The sequence below is a fragment of the Oryctolagus cuniculus genome, chromosome 10 (genome assembly GCF_051225735.1).
Source record: "Oryctolagus cuniculus isolate XC-2025 breed Fujian yellow rabbit chromosome 10, ASM5122573v1, whole genome shotgun sequence".
In the NCBI taxonomy this organism is placed as follows: Eukaryota; Metazoa; Chordata; class Mammalia; order Lagomorpha; family Leporidae; genus Oryctolagus; species Oryctolagus cuniculus.
The window spans coordinates 78,867,772-78,885,184 of record NC_142876.1 but is presented as its reverse complement, the minus strand read 5'-3'; the positions used below and the strand labels follow the sequence as shown (position 1 = coordinate 78,885,184).

The following is a 17,413-nucleotide window of genomic DNA, read 5'->3' as shown; positions in this document are numbered from 1 at the left end:
GGGAGACCTGGAAGAAATTCCTGGCTCCTGGCTCGGATCTGCCTAGCTCTGCCCATTGCAGCCATTTGGGGAGTGAACCAGAAGACGTCTCTCTCTCTCTCTGCTTCTGTCTCTCTGTAACTCCACCTTTCAAATCAATCAATCAATTAATCAATCAATATTTTAAAAAAAGAATGGCTTCCTTCAGTCTTCACAGGATTTCTGGTTTCATACATTTGGGTCAAGGGAGGAGGGCTTTCCTCATTTGTCACATGCCGGGGTCTCGAGTGAGGTCAGAGAATCACATTACAGTCACTGCGGCCGTTGCTAAAAGTCCCGGTGTCCTGGCCTCCCAGACCGCCAGGAGAAACGCAGCAGGCGGGCAGGCAGCCTAGTTGTTTCTGCCTGCCAAGGGGCGAGAGGCACGGGTAGATGATCTCGAAGGTCCCTTCCACCCTAAAATTCTAAGAGTCCCTGGAGCTATCTTTGAACGGTGGAGTCGTGTCAGCACACAGAAGACTCTCCACACACAACAGAGTGACTTTAGGTCTCCATGAGTTAAGCTACATAAGAAGTGTCCTTAGAGTTTGATGCATATATAAAAATAATAGAAAGCAAAACCAGAACAGTCAAATCAGATGTATAAGAAATCTCTGCGGGCTCCCCCCGCCCACCTCCACACACACTTGAAAGAAGTAGACAGGAACCCACTATAGCTGCCTACAGGAACACAGGTTCACAGGGACCGGCACTGCCTGATGGTTCCTATCTGTTTCCTCTTCACCTGACCCCACCTGGCTGTTCAAACTACCCAGGCTTTTTACATGTTGAGTCCCCAAGCTCTTGAGAAACTTTAACTGATCTCAACATACTTGTTTAAGAAATAAACAACACACAGGCGGTCCTCTGCTTTGTAATGTGTGAACTCCTACAGAAACCATACAATACAAGAAAGTGAAAAGTAGACTTCTCCTTTCAAAGGGGAGTTCCATATTCAGAAACCCCTCCCCCCTCCAAAAAAAAATTCAAATCCTAATTATTTTCTCTTTGGGAGTGACAGTTGATGATACATGAGGTCCTCCAAAAAGTTCATGCGAAAATGGACTTAAAAGATGTTTATTTTCATGCAACACGCTTTTGAAACTCATGCCTGGTTTTTCGTAACACACATCTTCCATGAACTATTTGAAGACTCCCACACTTGCCATCTTTCTTACATGTGAGGTTACTTTATCTTTCTCTTTGTAGCTTCTTACAGCCCGATGAGAGGCTAGGATGTGAGATGTGAAGCACATGTGGAGGCTTTGTGTTTGACACATTCTTATTAGCTGTGAGGGAGTTAAATAATCTTTATTGCTAAGTATGATTTTTAAAGGATTTTTAAAAACATTTTCCTAATCAAAATTTTAAAAGAAGTGTTAAGAACAAAATGCAGGAGGATCTTAAGATAATTTCACAAGTGTAGCTGGATGCATTTGTTGTTGAGCCAGAACCATTGTCCGGACCGCTGGCTGCCGTGTCATCATCGGGATGTCGCCGGGTAGGTATGAGAACAACAGGTGGGCTCCTCCACAACCTCTACGGTTTAAGGCAACACCCTCATGGTAAGGTCACCTTCAAACGGCAAACCCTCATGCCACTTTCACCACCGAGAGTGAAAGGGAGAGAATGAGGAGCTGTCACAAGGGGAACACCTGTCAGTGACCAGACTGGACCAGGTCAGTGTACGTGCTTCATCAGGGTGACTTGTCCGGGAAGTGAAGTTGACAAACTGGGAGTGTTTTCCATTTACCCGTGGCTGAACAGGGGATGTGGTTTGCAGATTCCAGCACCCAGCTCTGTCGCTTGCCTGCCTCGTGTCCTTTAACAAGGCACAAATTTGGTCAAGGCGCAGTCGGCAGATTGCGCAGTGCAGTGTCTCCTGGACCCAATTATATCTGCAGTCTCTTTCAACTAGCAAGTCTTGTGTGCATGGTGTAAACCTGAGCTACAAGCCAGGGGAGGGGGAGAAGGCTGCAGTCAACTTACCCCTACAGTTGGCTACTGTTGAGTTTCCCTTTCGTGTTCTTTCCCCTACCAAGCGTACCGTGAACGGCACAGCAACTTTATAGTGAATGTACGTGTTTGCTGTAAATGCCAGGTTCATTTCAGAAATGTGAAAAAGTTGAGGGGCAAGAGGAAATCTTCAAATAGAGCAAGCCAACCTCGGAAGGTGCCTATGAAATTTGAAATGTACACAGGTTACTTGAAATGGGCGCTAACCCTCCTTGTTTAATGGGTGTGACTTTTGCAGCCTAAGCAAGTGCCTACAATAGGCTGTCTGGGCAAGAACGGGAGCAAAGGACACGTATTTGTTGCAGTGAGATGTCCTGGCTCTGCCTCCCAGATCCTGAGAGTTACAGGAAAGGGAGCCCCGGGCTTCTGAACGCTGTTTGCAGAGAGCACAGAGTTGCACCTGCAACCGCTCAGCTGCCCACGATTCTACTGCAAGTTCCCGCTTTGCCCAGCATTGGCCACGATGGGTAAACTGCCCAACACACAAGTCACATGCCCTGCCAACTATTTCCTTCTATCTCAGGAAAGTATTAGCTGCTTTAATCTAAGAAGGTAATGAGAGGCTTTTAAACTGATTAAATCAGCTTAGTTCATACCAAGTCTATTATGACTAAATATTCAATTAAAACAATTTCCAAAGCAAAATCTGACAAAATCCTTTCTTAAAGCAATTTAGATGATAGGTTCTTAACATTAGGCAAACTCAATCCTTCTCACAGTTGGTATTTTCCAAAGGGTCAGAAAAAGTTGCAAAAGTTCACTGGGACAAAAATCCACTTTGTGTGTGAGCCATGTCCCATGAGCATACACGAGAGAAACTAGGAAGCATGGATGTGAGCCTAGCATTCCTATTTATTTCACTTTATTTTTACTTCAAAGGCTATATACATGCAAAAGTTCAACATGTCATCACAAATCTTTTAATAAAGTTCAAAAAAATAAAAATGCTTCAAAATCCATTCACTTATGGAAATGTATACGACAAATATACTGAAGTCAATTATATCTTTTTTTCTTATCTATCAGAAAAATACTTATATTATTTTAAAAAAAGTTTTAATTCATGTCCAGAATAATTTTTTTTAAAAAATCCTTTAGGAACAGTCATAAAACAAGGTCAATGTTAGTAAAGTGCTACATGGGTCTGATATCCTCACACTTCAGTTTTGAAATCACAGCAGAAACTCATGTTTAGAAAAGAGCATCGTATAAAAGGGATTTTGATGATGCTGGCTGAGGCATCAGTAACGCAACTAAAGAGCACAGCGTTCATAAGCAGACGTTGTGGAAGTCCTTTAACATGTTCGAGCAGAGAATTTTATTTCACAAACACATGTTGGCGGCATAGAGTAGCCTGTCTCTGCTGGTCAGCACTGCAAGAGGCATTGAAGGTACAATGATGTCCTGAGTGCAGGGGACGCCTGAGCTCCAGACACTGACAAAGCAAGCTCACAGGAGCCTCTCCAGCTGGGCCTGGCACTGTTCAGCTAAAGGCAGCCAGAGGCTCGGCCAGGTCAAGAGAGGGAAACCGGCTCATTCCCAGTGAGCCTCCATGAGCCCTGGGGTGACCGGTTCCTTCCTTGAAAACCGGTACGCTGTTGGTAGTATGGGATCAACTAGAGTAAGGACTCCAACAGCTCCCAGGGAGAGAACGCACCCCAAGGCCCACCTTTGTGAAGGTTCATATTCACCTGCGCCACGAGACTTGGCTTCCTGCTCCCACATGAAGAAGAGTGGGGAGAACGGGCCACCGATGGCCAGAAGGGACGCTCCAGGTGAGCAGGTAAAGGGGGCACAAAACGGGGTGGGGCTGACGTGCAAAGCCCTCAGTGGGCAGACACAGCGGCCCTTTGGCAGAATCTTGGTTCAAGCAATTAAAATGTCACCTTCTCTTGAAATCAAAAATGCCAGGTTTCCCAGCAGGGAAATCCCTCGCTAAGTCTTTCGTTGAAAAGGCCGAAGTGAAATTCTGCTTGGAAACATTTCCACGAAGGGTCCAAAGACCTCGGGCTTTGGTTTATATCCTGATCTGAACTGTGATGACCGTTTTCATGTTAGGTAAACCCAACTATTATTTTCCTTTGATTGCTAACAACAAAAATGTTTTAAAAATGAAAAATAAGAGATGTGCGTGATGTTAGTGCAAAATCAGATGAAGTATGGTTTTTCTTTTCGCTGGGCGAGACAAGAACAATACCCAGCTGAGAGTGTGTAGGAATGTGTCACAACAGACAGACAGGAGACAGGTTTCACCAAGCTCGTATTCCTCCGTGTACAGCATGGTTTGCAAAAACAGTATTGTCATGGCTGCGCACGTTCTCATTAACTAGTTACGGCAGAGCTACTTAAAGGCAAACTGATGCCTTGTGCCTCAATGAAAGAGGAGTGTAGAAAACAATAATTAGACTGAATAAGGAATTTTAAAGGGACCCCCAAAAAAATTCAGAGTAAAAAGAAAACAGAATTTCAAAAGCAAAAATAATAATAATTTTTCTTCCCCAAGGAAACAAGTAATGTGACGGTAGAAACCCACTCCCTCTCCCCCCACCCCACCTGCCACTTTGAGTCCTAATTGCCCACTCTGCAAGCACAGAAACCCACTCTAAATGCACCAGCTCCGGGCTGCGGCAAGTCTTCTCTTCACTCTCCCTCCTGTTAAGACCGTTTCCAAAACCAATCAGCAAAGGACAAAGAATTCTTTACAGAGTGCAATTAGTGTTTTCCACGTCCACCTTCAAAAGCATGATGCTCTTCATGGGCTAAAGGACAGAAAAAAACAAAAAAGAAAAAAAGGAAAGAAAACTTTAAGCAAAGGATGGGCCAACCCTTCTCTCGGCATCTCATTCAGCTTCCCCAAATGTTGGCAAGAACTCAAAACACCTTTTCTGCCAGTAACTTAGCTAAGGCGTGCATTTCCTGAGAAGCGTAATAATGAAAATTAAATCAAGGGATACACAAGCCATGGGCCGCACTGCCTGCCTCTGCTGTTCCCGAGAGGAGGAGGCAGCCGGCAAGCCCAGGAGGTGAATACACCCGAGCTCCAGGCAGAGGCTGCAGGGATGGGGGTTTGCACCCCACAAATGCAAGGGGAGGTCCTTCTGTTACCCACAACAGAGCCATTCACAAGCCTACCTTTAAAAATAAAATAGAACAAAAACAAAACAAAACAAAAAAACACACAAGGGTGACAGCCGTGATACTCGCCCCCCTCCCCCCAGCACTCTGCTGGGGAAAATGAAGTCTCAAGATACCGAAGGGTCTTTTATCATTCCCACTCCCCATTCGTTGGTTGGTTCTCCCCAGTGGATTTCCCACCCCCTTGATGGCTTTCAGAATGACTAATTATAATCAGGAACTTGAGAGTTAAAAAAAAATATGCTACTGAAAATACTTGCAAAGACTTCGCATTTCTTAGAGTAGGAGGTGGGAAACAGGAGATCTGTGAAATGCATAATAAAGGCCAGTGGCCAAGTGTGAAAACCCCCGTGCTGGCCTTGGTTAACCACCAGCAAGGTCTGACTCAGCCGCGGGGCTGCGCAGGAGCCTGTGCGCTTTGCACCCTGGGCCCTTGCAGCCCCAGAATGGAAGGCACAGAGAAGGCAGACCCTGAAGCCCCTCCCACTTTACTGTTGTCCACATAGACAGGCAATCCCTCGAGGATGGCTGCGTGGGGAGGGAAGACAGGACTATTTTTCTCTGTAAAGACATCTTTGATGTTTACTCCAGCCTGCTCGTTCCTTGCATGAAACACTGGGAAAGGCACACCTTGGAGATCCTGGGGATATCTCAGGCTGCCCCGAAATCTGAGCTAACGTCATTGAACACTTGTGAGAGCTATTAACTATATAAATATTGCATTTTGTGTGTGTGCTCAGGGCAATCACCACCATTCTGCCATAAAATAGATGGTGCTTTACGGCCGGGCAGAGGAGCGGTAGAACTATAGTGATCCTGGTCTTCAAATGATAACTCTGGAGGTGTGGACCAGCCAGGCTTCTGTGACTTATAGGTGTGACAGACAGCCTGAGCTGGGGTGCCACCACGCTGACGTGTAAAGGAGACAGCAGAACAGAACCTTCAGCCCCCGAGCATCTGAGGGACCACAGGGGCTGCAGCTGCCCCTACATCAGCCTCGGTACACAGGGACTTTATAACCACTCCCAGCCACGGGCCGGAAACTTCCTGGAAAAGGGAAAGGAATGAATAGTTCAGTCTTCATGGGCCATATGGTTTCTGTCCCAACCATGAGCTTTGGCACCTTGGCAAAGCAGCTATGAACAATATGTACACAAGTGTGTGCTGCCGAATGCCAATAAAACTTTATGGAAGGGTGCTGGTGCCGCGGCTCACTAGGCTAATCCTCCGCCTTGCAGCGCCGGCACACCGGGTTCTGGTCCCGGTTGGGGCGCCGGATTCTGTCCCGGTTGCCCCTCTTCCAGGCCAGCTCTCTGCTGTGGCCTGGGAATGCAGTGGAGGATGGCCCAAGTGCTTGGGCCCTGCACCCCATGGGAGACCAGGAGAAGCACCTGGCTCCTGCCTTCGGATCAGTGTTGTGTGCCAGCCGCAGCGCGCCAGCCGCGGCGGCCATTGGAGGGTGAACCAACGGCAAAGGAAGCCCTTTCTCTCTGTCTCTCTCTCTCACTGTCCACTCTGCCTGTCAAAAAAAAAAAAAAAAACTTTATAGAAGGGCACTGAAATTTGATATCCACGTTGTGCTCAGGTGCCACAAAATATAGTTCTTTTGATTTTTTTCCCCGCCATTTAAAAATGCAAAAACATCATTCTCAGCTGCACCCCTATGCAAATGGGCAGGGAGAAGGGGGGGAGGGCTGATTTGGCCAAGGTTCCCAGTTTGCCAATCCTTGCTCCAAACAGTTCGCCTACCAGAAAAGACCTCTGCTATCCAGCCACTCTGCGGAGCTTAACAAAATGGGGAGGGAAGGGAAGGGTCTTTGCACACGGTGAGGTTCTCGGTGAAATAATCATCTGTAAGTTATCAACGGCCCGATCCTCATCTCCCTGCTGTCGGCCGAGGGTGAACAGGCTTGGGTTCTTTCTACGCACAAAGTCTGCGGTCCGCCTGCTTCTGTGCACTTGAGACTGCTCACACCAGGATGCCACTGACAAGGCAGAGCAAAAGCGAGCTCTGGCCGTTTCCAGCTGAGCACCCCCTGCCCCTGGGCTGCATCGTGCTGTGAGTGGCGCTTCGGCCCAAACCTCAGCTTTCCAGGTCACTTCTGCAGCACGCGGCGTGTAACCCTGCTCAGGAAAAGACCGCCTGCCTCATGTCAAGTAAAGTAGATTGCTTGTTGTTTTTCCAATTTTTTTATTTCAATAATCCTTGCATTTTGAAATGTCCAGTGATGAGATTCAAACAGTGGACGTCTGCTGAGCCAGTTCTGCAGCCCTCGTAACCTGCCATGGCATCCGCCTTCAGGGTGTGGGTTCACCTTCATTCAACCGGCTGGGTACAACTTCCTTTCCCTTTGTTTGGCTCTCTTCTTCCCCCGCCCATCACAAGAACTAAGCCATCAATCATCCTGTCCCGGGTCGGTCTTACCTGAGTGTGTGGCCATGGCTCTAGAAACTAGCCTAACACTCTGTGGCCTACTTATCCAACAAACCAGTATCTGTTGAGCCTGCTGTCAATCAACATATGCCCTGGGGATTTAGTCAGAGAACTCTGAAATGGAAGGAACCTTGGAGATCATCTAAGACCAACCTCCTTGATACTCCACAGTGGCACCGAAATCCAGAGTGCCCGGCTCAGCGACTCCTCCCTTGGGTCAAGGCTAAGGCCGAGTGAGTGATAAAGAATGTCTTAGCCCCATGTGTAAATGGCAGTGGAACGCACTTCCATCTGTGGACCTTCTGCCAGTTAGGTTTGCAGTGACCTTTCAAGTAGTATCTGGAGTGAAAACGCAATTACTGCAGCCCTGGAGAGTAAAAATGGCACCAATGAACGTGCCATTTCCATGCTGCGAGCCAATGAGCGCCTTCCGTGCTGCCACCCTTCTGGCTCTCATGGGGAAACCTTCATTTAGATTCTGGAAGATGGGCACCTCCAGACCAGACTCACTGGGCACAGCCTGAATCGTTGGCCCGCATCGTGCTATTCCGGACATCAAGCCTGAGCTGTAACAGCCTCTATCGCACGAGGACAATCGCAAAACAAAAATGTGATTGAAAAAAAAAATCCTTGTTGGGAAACATGAAACAACCAGGCAGCGTATTTCAGCGATTCTAAGATGCACTGGGCCCCCAATGCCACACACACATATTTGAAGACCTCTGGAATCAATAACTGGTTGGGAGCTTTTTATTTTTCTTTCTTCATAAGACTTCATAACAGGGCATCTTGTCACCAAAAGGCATCTTAAGATTCAGTGAAATGTAATAGTTGAAAACAGTGGGTTCTTGATTCTAGCTAAGGATGTAGGACATTTATCACCTGATCCTAGCTTGGGGTGTAGGATATTTATCACCTGATTCTAGCTTGGGGTTCAGGACATTTATCACTTGTATGTGTAGGACTGTCCATCCTCCCCTCTCACTCACAGTTAAAAGTGCGATCTAGGGGCTGGCGCCGTGGCTCACTTGGTTAATCTTCCACCTGCAGCACTGGCATCCCATATGGGCACTGGGTTCTAGTCCCAGTTGGGGCACCAGGTTCTAGTCCCGGTAGCTCCTCTTCCAGTCCAGCTCTCTGCTGTGGCCCAGGAGTGCAGTGGAGGATGGCCCAAGTGCTTGGACCCTGCACCCGCATGAGAGACCAGGAGGAAGCACCTGGCTCCTGGCTTTGGATCGGTGCAGCACCGGCCGTAGCAGCCATTTTGGGGGTGAACCAATGGAAGGAAGACCTTTTTCTCTGTCTCTCTCTCTGTCTATAACTCTACCTGTCCAAAAAAAAAAAAAAAAAAAAAAAAAAAAAGTACAATCTGCAGTCTCTACCACACATTGGCTTTCATGGCGCTAAGATGTTTTCATTATGGGAAAAGATGACTTTTTCCAAAGAGCACACAAAAGCAATGGACGTGAGTCATGATGGAAACAATGGGTCCACACACCTGTTCGTCCTGGTGACCTCTCACCCAGCACGCGGGTGTTCTCTCGGTTCTGTGGCACAGTCACCCGCACTGAGGAAGTACTAGCACTTCAGCAGACCAATCAATCACGCCCAGGCTCAGAGCGAGCTGCCTCCACACACAGACGCTACGTATTACACACTGCTGTTGAGGAAGGCATGACTGAATAGCTACCTGGCAGTTCACGTAATGGCATTTTCGTTATTGCTGTTTCCAATAGAATATCCATTTTTTTTCTGAGCATAACAAAATTCAAACTCAGGTTTAAATTTCTGAGACTTAACAAAGACAGTATGTACTTCCCTTTCTGGTCCAACCCATGAGGCAAGAATCAAAGCTCGTGTTAATTTCTGAGACTAAACTTATCCAAAGGTATTTTAGTGAATTCTCTGCATTGTAGAATCTCAAATGATGCTGCCTTCACCTCATTTGCAACACAGTTTCTATCTCTGAGAGAATGACAGACTAGGCTAGAAAGTAGGAACCAGAAATGAAGCACTTACGTTTATAAAATACTGCTTTAAAAGAGAGGTGGGGCAGAAGTTCATGGATCTTCTCTAAGACGGTGGCTTCGCCTGCTAGCGAGGCGCTGGCGTTCCACACCTGGACCACATCCTCGCGGTCCCGCACGCTGACGCTCACTCCTATGACTTCGTCATCTGCAGGGCAGGGGAGGGGAAACCAAAAGGCCATGAGTGACCACGGCAAGGCAGCCTGATGGTGTTCAAGCACGGAGTCGCTTTATCTTTGTAAGCGCGGGACAAGATGGGAAGAAGAAGGTGGCGCAAAAACACCTGCAATCAGCCAGCATCTCTGTGGGGACGTGCTGGGAACAACGAGTTCATACACCCGCCCCCTCCCATCTAAACACACGGAGCAACAAAGCGCCTCTGGCCAAACGCGCCTTCCAGATAAGCCTGTTTGCCCTTTTAAACAAGTTACCAAAACTTCTTGTTTCGATGAGGTTTTTTTCTAAAATGGGTCACATAATTCCCCACCCTCCAAAAGCCGAGTAACCTTAAAGGAACTTTTCCTCCCTGCCCTGCAGTCTTTGTTAAGGACAGCAAGAATTTCTCCAGACTTCCTGCAGCGCTGCGGGGGGGGGGGGGGGGGGGAGGCTGGGGTGCTCCTGCTGTTTGCCCCCTGTGCTAAGGGGACCCAGCCTGTCCCTCCCCAGTTTTCCCGGCTTTCTGTGCTTCACTTGTCTGCCTGCTTCTCTCCTGTTAACTCTCCCTGCTCTCTGGTGCTTTCCTCTAGCAATGATCCCCCGGGGTCATGGGCACTGAACTGGGGGCTAGCGACCCGACTGCCACCTGTTAGCACCGCGTGCAGAGTCACAGTAACTCTGCTATTTGAGTCCTTCAGTGAACGAACATTAAAATAATTACCCACGGCAATGAGCACAGGCATTCCGGGTTTGGGGCTGCCTGGTGGACCCTGAGAAACCTGACCAGGTAGGGAGGTTTCGTTGTACTGTGCTACCCTCCCTCACAGTCACTGTGTTTACAGCGAAACAGTCCAGACTTCCGACTCCCACTGTGACATGTTGATGACACAGTGATGACGCTGGGTCAGTGCTCTGCCCTTGCAGGCTCCGCATTGATAACTTACATGCAAAACATGAGCGCTGTCTGAAGTAGGGGATTTCGCTCTGGTTACTGCGCTTTGCCTGATTTGCTAGCCTCTGCGAATCTAAATATTCACACCAATGGTTTTTCCAGCCGTCTTCTGGTGGTTAAAACACCTCAGTTTTAGGATATAATTTATTTATTTTTTTTGACAGGCAGAGTGGACAGTGAGAGAGAGACAGAGAGAAAGGTCTTCCTTTGCCATTGGTTCATCAGCACCGTGCTGATCCGATGGCGGGAGCCAGGTACTTATCCTGGTCTCCCATGGGGTGCAGGGCCCAAGCACTTGGGCCATCCTCCACTGCACTCCCAGGCCACAGCAGAGAGCTGGCCTGGAAGAGGGGCAACCGGGACAGAATCTGGCGCCCCGACCGGGACTAGAACCCGGTGTGCTGGCACCGCAAGGCGGAGGATTAGCCTAGTGAGCTGCGGCACCTGCTAGGATATAATTTAAATAAAGACGCATCCAAGTCACTGAAAGAAATCACCTTCTTCTTCCCTTCTCTTCCTCCCTGCCTTCCTCCTCTCCTTTCCCAGTGAACTTGATCCTGGCCCAACAGAGAGGATTTGACACTGAGTCCATTTAGGTAAATGCTCAAACAGGTGATAGTAGCCCATGGTGTTAGAAGTTAGACCAGTGGCTGCCCTCAAGGGGAAGGGTTTTGGGGGGATTCTGGGGAGCAGGTAGCACCTTCCTCTCTGATCTGAGTGCCAGCACCAGGGACAGCTTTCTCAGCGAGCACTGACGAGGCTCTATTCACACAGTGTGTGCAGCTTGCTGTAGGTGCATCACACTTCAATAGAAAGTTCTAAACAGACGAGTCTGGCCATCGCCATCCATGGACATTTATTACCCTGTCAAGAAAAGACCATTTTTAGGTATAGGTGTGTTTTTAATTTATACTTTAAAAACACTTTGAGCTGGGGCCAGTGCTGTGGCGTAGTGGGTAAAGCCCCCGCCTGCAGTGCTGCCATCCCATATGGGTGCTGGTTTGAGTCCCGGGTGGTCCATTTCTGGTCCAGCCCTCTGCTAGGGCCTGGGAAAGCATTAGAGGATGGCCCAAGTCCTTGGGCCTCTGCACCCATGTGGGAGACCCAGAAGTTCCTGGCTCCTGGCTTCGGATTGGCACAGCTCTAGCTATTGCAGTCACCTGGAGAGTGAACCAGAGGATGGAAGACCTCTCTTTGTCTCTCTGCCTCTCTGTAACTCTGCCTTTCAAATAAACAAATAAATCTTAAAAAAAAAAAAATACTTTGAGCTAGAGCACAACATTAAATTTTATGTGAAAATAAAACCAAGGGAAGAGGGAGGCTTTGCAGTGTGCCATTCTCCAGGCTGGATCCGCCTTTCGGAGGGAGGTGTGAGTTTGTCTGTCGGTCTCACTCATTTCCCACACTCCTGGTCCGAGGCTTAACTGAGCTGTCACCATCTTGGTTTGGCTTGGCTTTTGGTCACTCGGCATAGCCCTGAGCACAGCCCTGTCACAGGGGCAGATCCATCAGCAAATGTGTCATATTCCTAAGTTGGATCCCGCAGCAACACATAAACTGGCAGCATTAGACACTACAGCGAGGGGGAGTCACTGTTTGAAGATGACAGTGTGAGGCCCACAGAGACTGGCTGACTTGCTCCAAGAGGCAGGGCAGGTTAATGGAAGAGCTAATGGTTAATAGTTAATTAATAGGTAACCATTAATAGTTAATGGTGCTCTCCCTTTCCTAAGTCAACCGCAGAACAATTGCACGTCTTTACTCAATACTGGCTATTTATTATTACTTAGGCTATTTTCTCCGGTCCTGGAAACAAGGATAATTCATTCTAAAAACCTCCTCTCAGGGACTTAGGTGTTTCTAATCACACACAGGATGCATTTAGTCTAAGGACTCCCTATCGGAATGGAGGAACTCTTAGGGCAATTTTGTCTTAAACCGGGATTTGTCTGGAGTGAATAAAAAGTGGTGGAAGAGGTAAGCAAAACAAAAGAGGAATTATTGGAACTGTTAGCGAGATGGATTTGAAACTTGCCACGGGAATGGAGGGACATCAGGGGCTGGCTCTCAGAGCTCCACCTGAGGAGTCGCAGGGCCAGCAGATCAATATCAATTAGCTTTTAAAAAAAAAAAGGCAGGGAAAAAACAGCACTGAAAGCTGAATGGGAAAAACAGGACTCTCTGTGTTACCTCCAAAGCACTCAGAAGACTCAAGAAGAAAGCGCAACTTCAAAAAAAATAAAAAAAAAACCAAGCAGGTGAATTCTCTTCTTTGAGTGGCTTCATGGTCAACACGGAGCAAAACGAAACATGCCGACGGAGGCTCTTGGACATTCACTTTGTGTTTGCAAATGGTCTCCAAAGACAAGTCCTGAAGGCCTGAGCTTTGCATTTCATCTTCACCGTAGGATGAGAATGACGACAGCTGCTTGCCTCGCTGTGCAAACTCTCTGAGCAGGGGAAGAAGTGCAAAGGTGGACTGGGAAGTGCACAGGGACTGTGCCTGCCTCCCCAGAGACACCTCACTGGGCACCAAGGGCACTCTGCTCTTCTGGAAGCACAGGGACAGAGAAAGGAACTCCACCACAAGCAGTGTCATGCCCAACTGACGTCTTTTTTTTTTTTTTTTTTTTTTTTTTCCCCTGCTTCCTTATTTTGGACAGATGGTTGTGGATACAGGGAAGCTGAGCTATGAGGGGAAAATATGCATACACCTCATGCTGAGTGTTCGGTATCTGAAATGCTGGTGACTAAAAGTGTTTTAGATTTGGGATTTTTTTCTGGATTTTGGAATACTTATAGATATAAATGAGATATCCTTGGGGATGGACCCATGTCAAAACAGGCAACTCGTCTATGTTTCCTTCTTTTTTTTTTTTTTAAGATTTATTTATTTATTCAAAAGGCAGAGTTACAGAAAGGCAGAGGCAGAGAGAGAGAGGTCTTCCATCAATTGGTTCACTCCCCAGATGGCCGGAACGGCCAGAGATCAGGAGCCAGGAGCCAGGAGCTTCTTCCAGGTCTCCCACATGGATGCAGGGGCCCAAGACTTAGGTTATTTTCTTGGGCCATCTTCCACTGCTTTCCCAGGCCATAGCAGAGAGCTGGATCAGAAGTAGAGCAGCCAGGACTTGAACTGGCATTCATATGGGATGTTGGCACTGCAGGTGGTGGCTTTACCTGCTACACCACAGTGCCGGCCCTTTGCCTATGTTTCATAAACACCTTATACACAGAGCCTGAAGCTAACTTCATACAATGCTTTCAACGATGCTGTGCATGAGACAAATTTTGTGCACAAGAGGTCAGGCATGGAAATTTCTACTTGCGGCTCAGATTTCAGAGCATTTTGGATTTTGAGATTAGGGATGCTCAACCCATACCCGCACATGAAAATAAAGATACATATTCACACACATCTAACGTGTAAACCTCACAATCACATGGGGGAAAAAAGTCTGAACAACCTCACAGTTACAAAATAAACAACTCTAAGACACACGACCGGCCAAAGACACACTTGACACACTTGTGCGAGTAACAGGCTAACCCGAGCACACAACGCACGAGGCAGGGGTGGTGGCTGGAGCGAGGGTCCCTTACCTGCTGCCACACAGTCTGTGAACTGTTCTCCGATAGTTGCTAACAACAATTCTTTCCAAACTGTGGACTAGTGTGGGAGAGGCACAAAATAGAAAAACAAAACACATACATGTTTTTTAGAACATCTTCAGGAGCCAGACAAGTTACATTTTCCTCAGCTGTACCTGTACTTCTCATGCCAAACCTCTGGGGTCTGCAGATGGCTGCAAACCCCAGGCGTAAACATGTCCCACAGTGGCATATGCTGTTCTGGTAACTTCTCCAAGGGAGCCACAGCCTCACGGAAACCCCTCTCTGTGAGACCCCGATGATGCCCAGAAGATTGGGGGGGCCAGAAAGGAAATCAAACGACTTACTTAGAATGTTCTCATTTCTTTATCTCTTGCTGATACAAAATGCATCAGCTGATAATACCCGGATGCCCTTAGTAAAACCCTCTTTAACACTCTTTCCTCTGTTTTTCTCATTGCGAATAAGGTACTTCATATGCTTAGGGCAATTCCTTGTTTGTTGAATGCTAGACTTCTGCAGAATTCCATTCACTTGAGGCAGTGCTAAGTGACAGCGCAGTAAGGATGAACGGATGCAATTTCCCTGAAAGAATTAGTCACGCTCTGGTCAATCTCCGACCTCCTGTTAGGAAGTCCTTCTCCTAAGGGTCTACTAACGGCACCCAGTGAACAGTGAGCAGGCAGAACCCCCTCCCTCCCGGCCCACTGGGAGCCCTGAAGCTCTCCCAGTCAGTGTTCTTGCCAAGCCCCAGGCTCCGAGGTCTCCCAGGACTGGGCTGCTGACTCTCGGGGACCTGGGAGTTTACAACCTGAGAATCAGCTTTGGTAGGTGAGTAAAGCAGTCACCACAGGCCTGACCTCCCAGGGGTGCCGTGAGTGTGAGATGACTCAACAGATGCTTCACAGGATTTAGCTCAGGGATTGCAACAAAAGGGCTCCACTTAAAGATCCAGCCCGTCAACCACGCGACATGTTTGCTTTAAGCCAAGTACTCGATACATATTAACTACAGTGACAGTGTTTAGTTTTATGTTCGAATGAGCTTAATGCTGCCTCGGGCATTTTTTAACCAGGGCAGGGCAGTTAACCCTCAGCCTGCAAGTGGCTTTTCCTTTCTCTTTGCTGGATCCTCCCTTCGGGTCTGCTCCTCTCCCAACTGGCAGCCACTGCTTTCCTTTTTCGTCTGTCCACCTGCAGCCTTTTCCACTACGAGGGGTGAAGGTGAGCATGGGGAAAGGAAGCCAGGAGAAGGGAGACTTCATGCTCCCGGCTGGCCTTCTGGCATAGCCGGCTCACCAGACTCCCTCCCAGAGGCCACAACGGGAGCAGGCTGAACTGCCTGGGAGGAGGGCACCTGCCTGGCCACGGGCGCCTTATTATGTGTTAGACAAAGAGCTTTACAGCCACTTTTCAATTAACACTGACATCGGGAGTGCTTCTACTACAGCTCAAAGTCTACAGTGAACATATAAAGAAGATGAAAAGGTGCGAGAACACACACTTGGGGGAATTTTGTAAAATCTCAGATTCTTCCGTTCTCTTACAGATTCTCTGTTCTCTCTTTTTTATGGGGGAGGCAGTGGGGCTTCTTACTCTCGCCTGATCTGTTACATGTTCCTCTGATACTTTTTATAACGTGTGCCAAGTAACAGTCGAACCTATACAACTTGACATGGAGTTTGTGCCTTTAGCCAATGAAGCTGGTGCTAACTTCAGGTGTGTGCTTATGGGGCAGGGACCCCAGCTCAAACCAGGGGGCTCCTGGAGACACTTCCGTCCTGGGAGCTTCTCCACATGAAAGAAACCATGAGAAAGTGACACTGGGGAGCATGGGCCCTTCCGTCCACTTTCAAAGAAGCCTGGGGGTTTTCTAGGGTTTCGATGACGGATTCCATAGTCATGTTCATCATTTGCAGCTAATATGATGAGTGAGAGCCTAGTCCTGAGAAACCAGGGCTGCACACCTGCAGCCCAGCAGGCCTTCCTGAGAGGCTGTATATAGCTGGGCACAGCTAAACAGTGGGCAGGTTCCACGCCTCCCCATTCTGCATGCCAGGGGCATTCAGAACTGCTCCTGCCCCACAGCACAAGAGGGAAGAGCCCCCCTTCCCACTTCTTAGAACCAGTTCCCTCATGTGAGTTACAGCAGGGCAGGAATGATCCCCGGAGAGGATAGTCAAAGCTGGAGGGAGACGTGAGCTTGCAGGTTCCGGGGTATAGTGACACTCCAATACGGTGTCTGTATGGTGACAATCCCTGTTTGATTGAGGCGACCGTTTGAGGCAGAAATCCACCCAAGTCAGACCTGAACTTCTCACCCCTGGGCCTGGGAGGAGACCCGCAGGTGGGCTCTCTGAAAAAGCACAAAGTGCTCCTCGCATGCAGTCAGCGACCAGCGTGGCCCAGCCTGCCCTGGAAAAGATCAGAAACAAACCTACCGTGCTGTCCTTGGGAACTTTCATCTTCCAGACGCCGCCCTTTGCATTACTCTCCTCTTCCCTGGACCAAAGAGCAAGGGGGAGAGTTACGTGCGAGGGAGGACTGCTCATGCGAGACTCAGCGGCTCTGCGTTCACCTAGTGTGACGACGCAGAACCTCAGCAGCCAGGGCAATCAGGCATCTTTTGATAAACTGCCCCCAGTCCTTTCACGGAAGGAAACAAGAAAGAAAGAACAGGAACAGGGAGGGAGAAGGGGAATTCAGGGGCCCCCAGGGCAGGGAGGGTGAGGGGGTCAGGAGGTCCTCCTCCAGAAGGGTCCCCAGACTGGAGGTGGGCAGTTCATGTGACTGCTGCCCGTGGGTGGAGGCCTTGGCATTTCAGCAGCGTGTTCAGGACACTTTCTCATTTGATTCTCCAATCACCTCCGGGGCCACAGGTGTCCCAAGGTGGACACTCTGCTGTTTATCACCTGCACCCCGCTCTGGCAAGAGCACCCCATTTTCCTTAAAAGGAGCCGCTGCCCCTGCTCTTCTGCCAGATCCACTTGGCTAGGTTAATTCCTCAACCCGGCTTCCAAGGCAGGCCCACGGCCCGCATCTGCCCGAGAATCCTGCCTCTTCG

At 48.5% G+C, this 17,413-nt stretch overlaps 1 protein-coding gene across 2 annotated transcripts in view; it reads right to left on the bottom strand.

Moving 5' to 3' along the window:
• The window catches only part of EIF4E3 (eukaryotic translation initiation factor 4E family member 3), a 54,984-nt gene that overhangs the window by 3,642 nt on the left and 33,929 nt on the right, over positions 1 to 17,413 (bottom strand). The window contains exons 4-7 of one of the 2 annotated variants that reach the window (XM_051852216.3): positions 16,791 to 16,851; positions 14,342 to 14,408; positions 9,623 to 9,778; positions 2,880 to 4,793 (exon numbers count right to left, since the gene is read on the bottom strand). In XM_051852216.3, the coding sequence (XP_051708176.1) occupies positions 4,747 to 4,793; positions 9,623 to 9,778; positions 14,342 to 14,408; positions 16,791 to 16,851 (331 nt within the window). In that variant the 3' untranslated portion in view covers positions 2,880 to 4,746. Of the gene's footprint in view, positions 1 to 2,879; positions 4,794 to 9,622; positions 9,779 to 14,341; positions 14,409 to 16,790; positions 16,852 to 17,413 lie in introns of those variants that run through there. The other variant, XM_089305437.1, reaches the window with a different exon arrangement.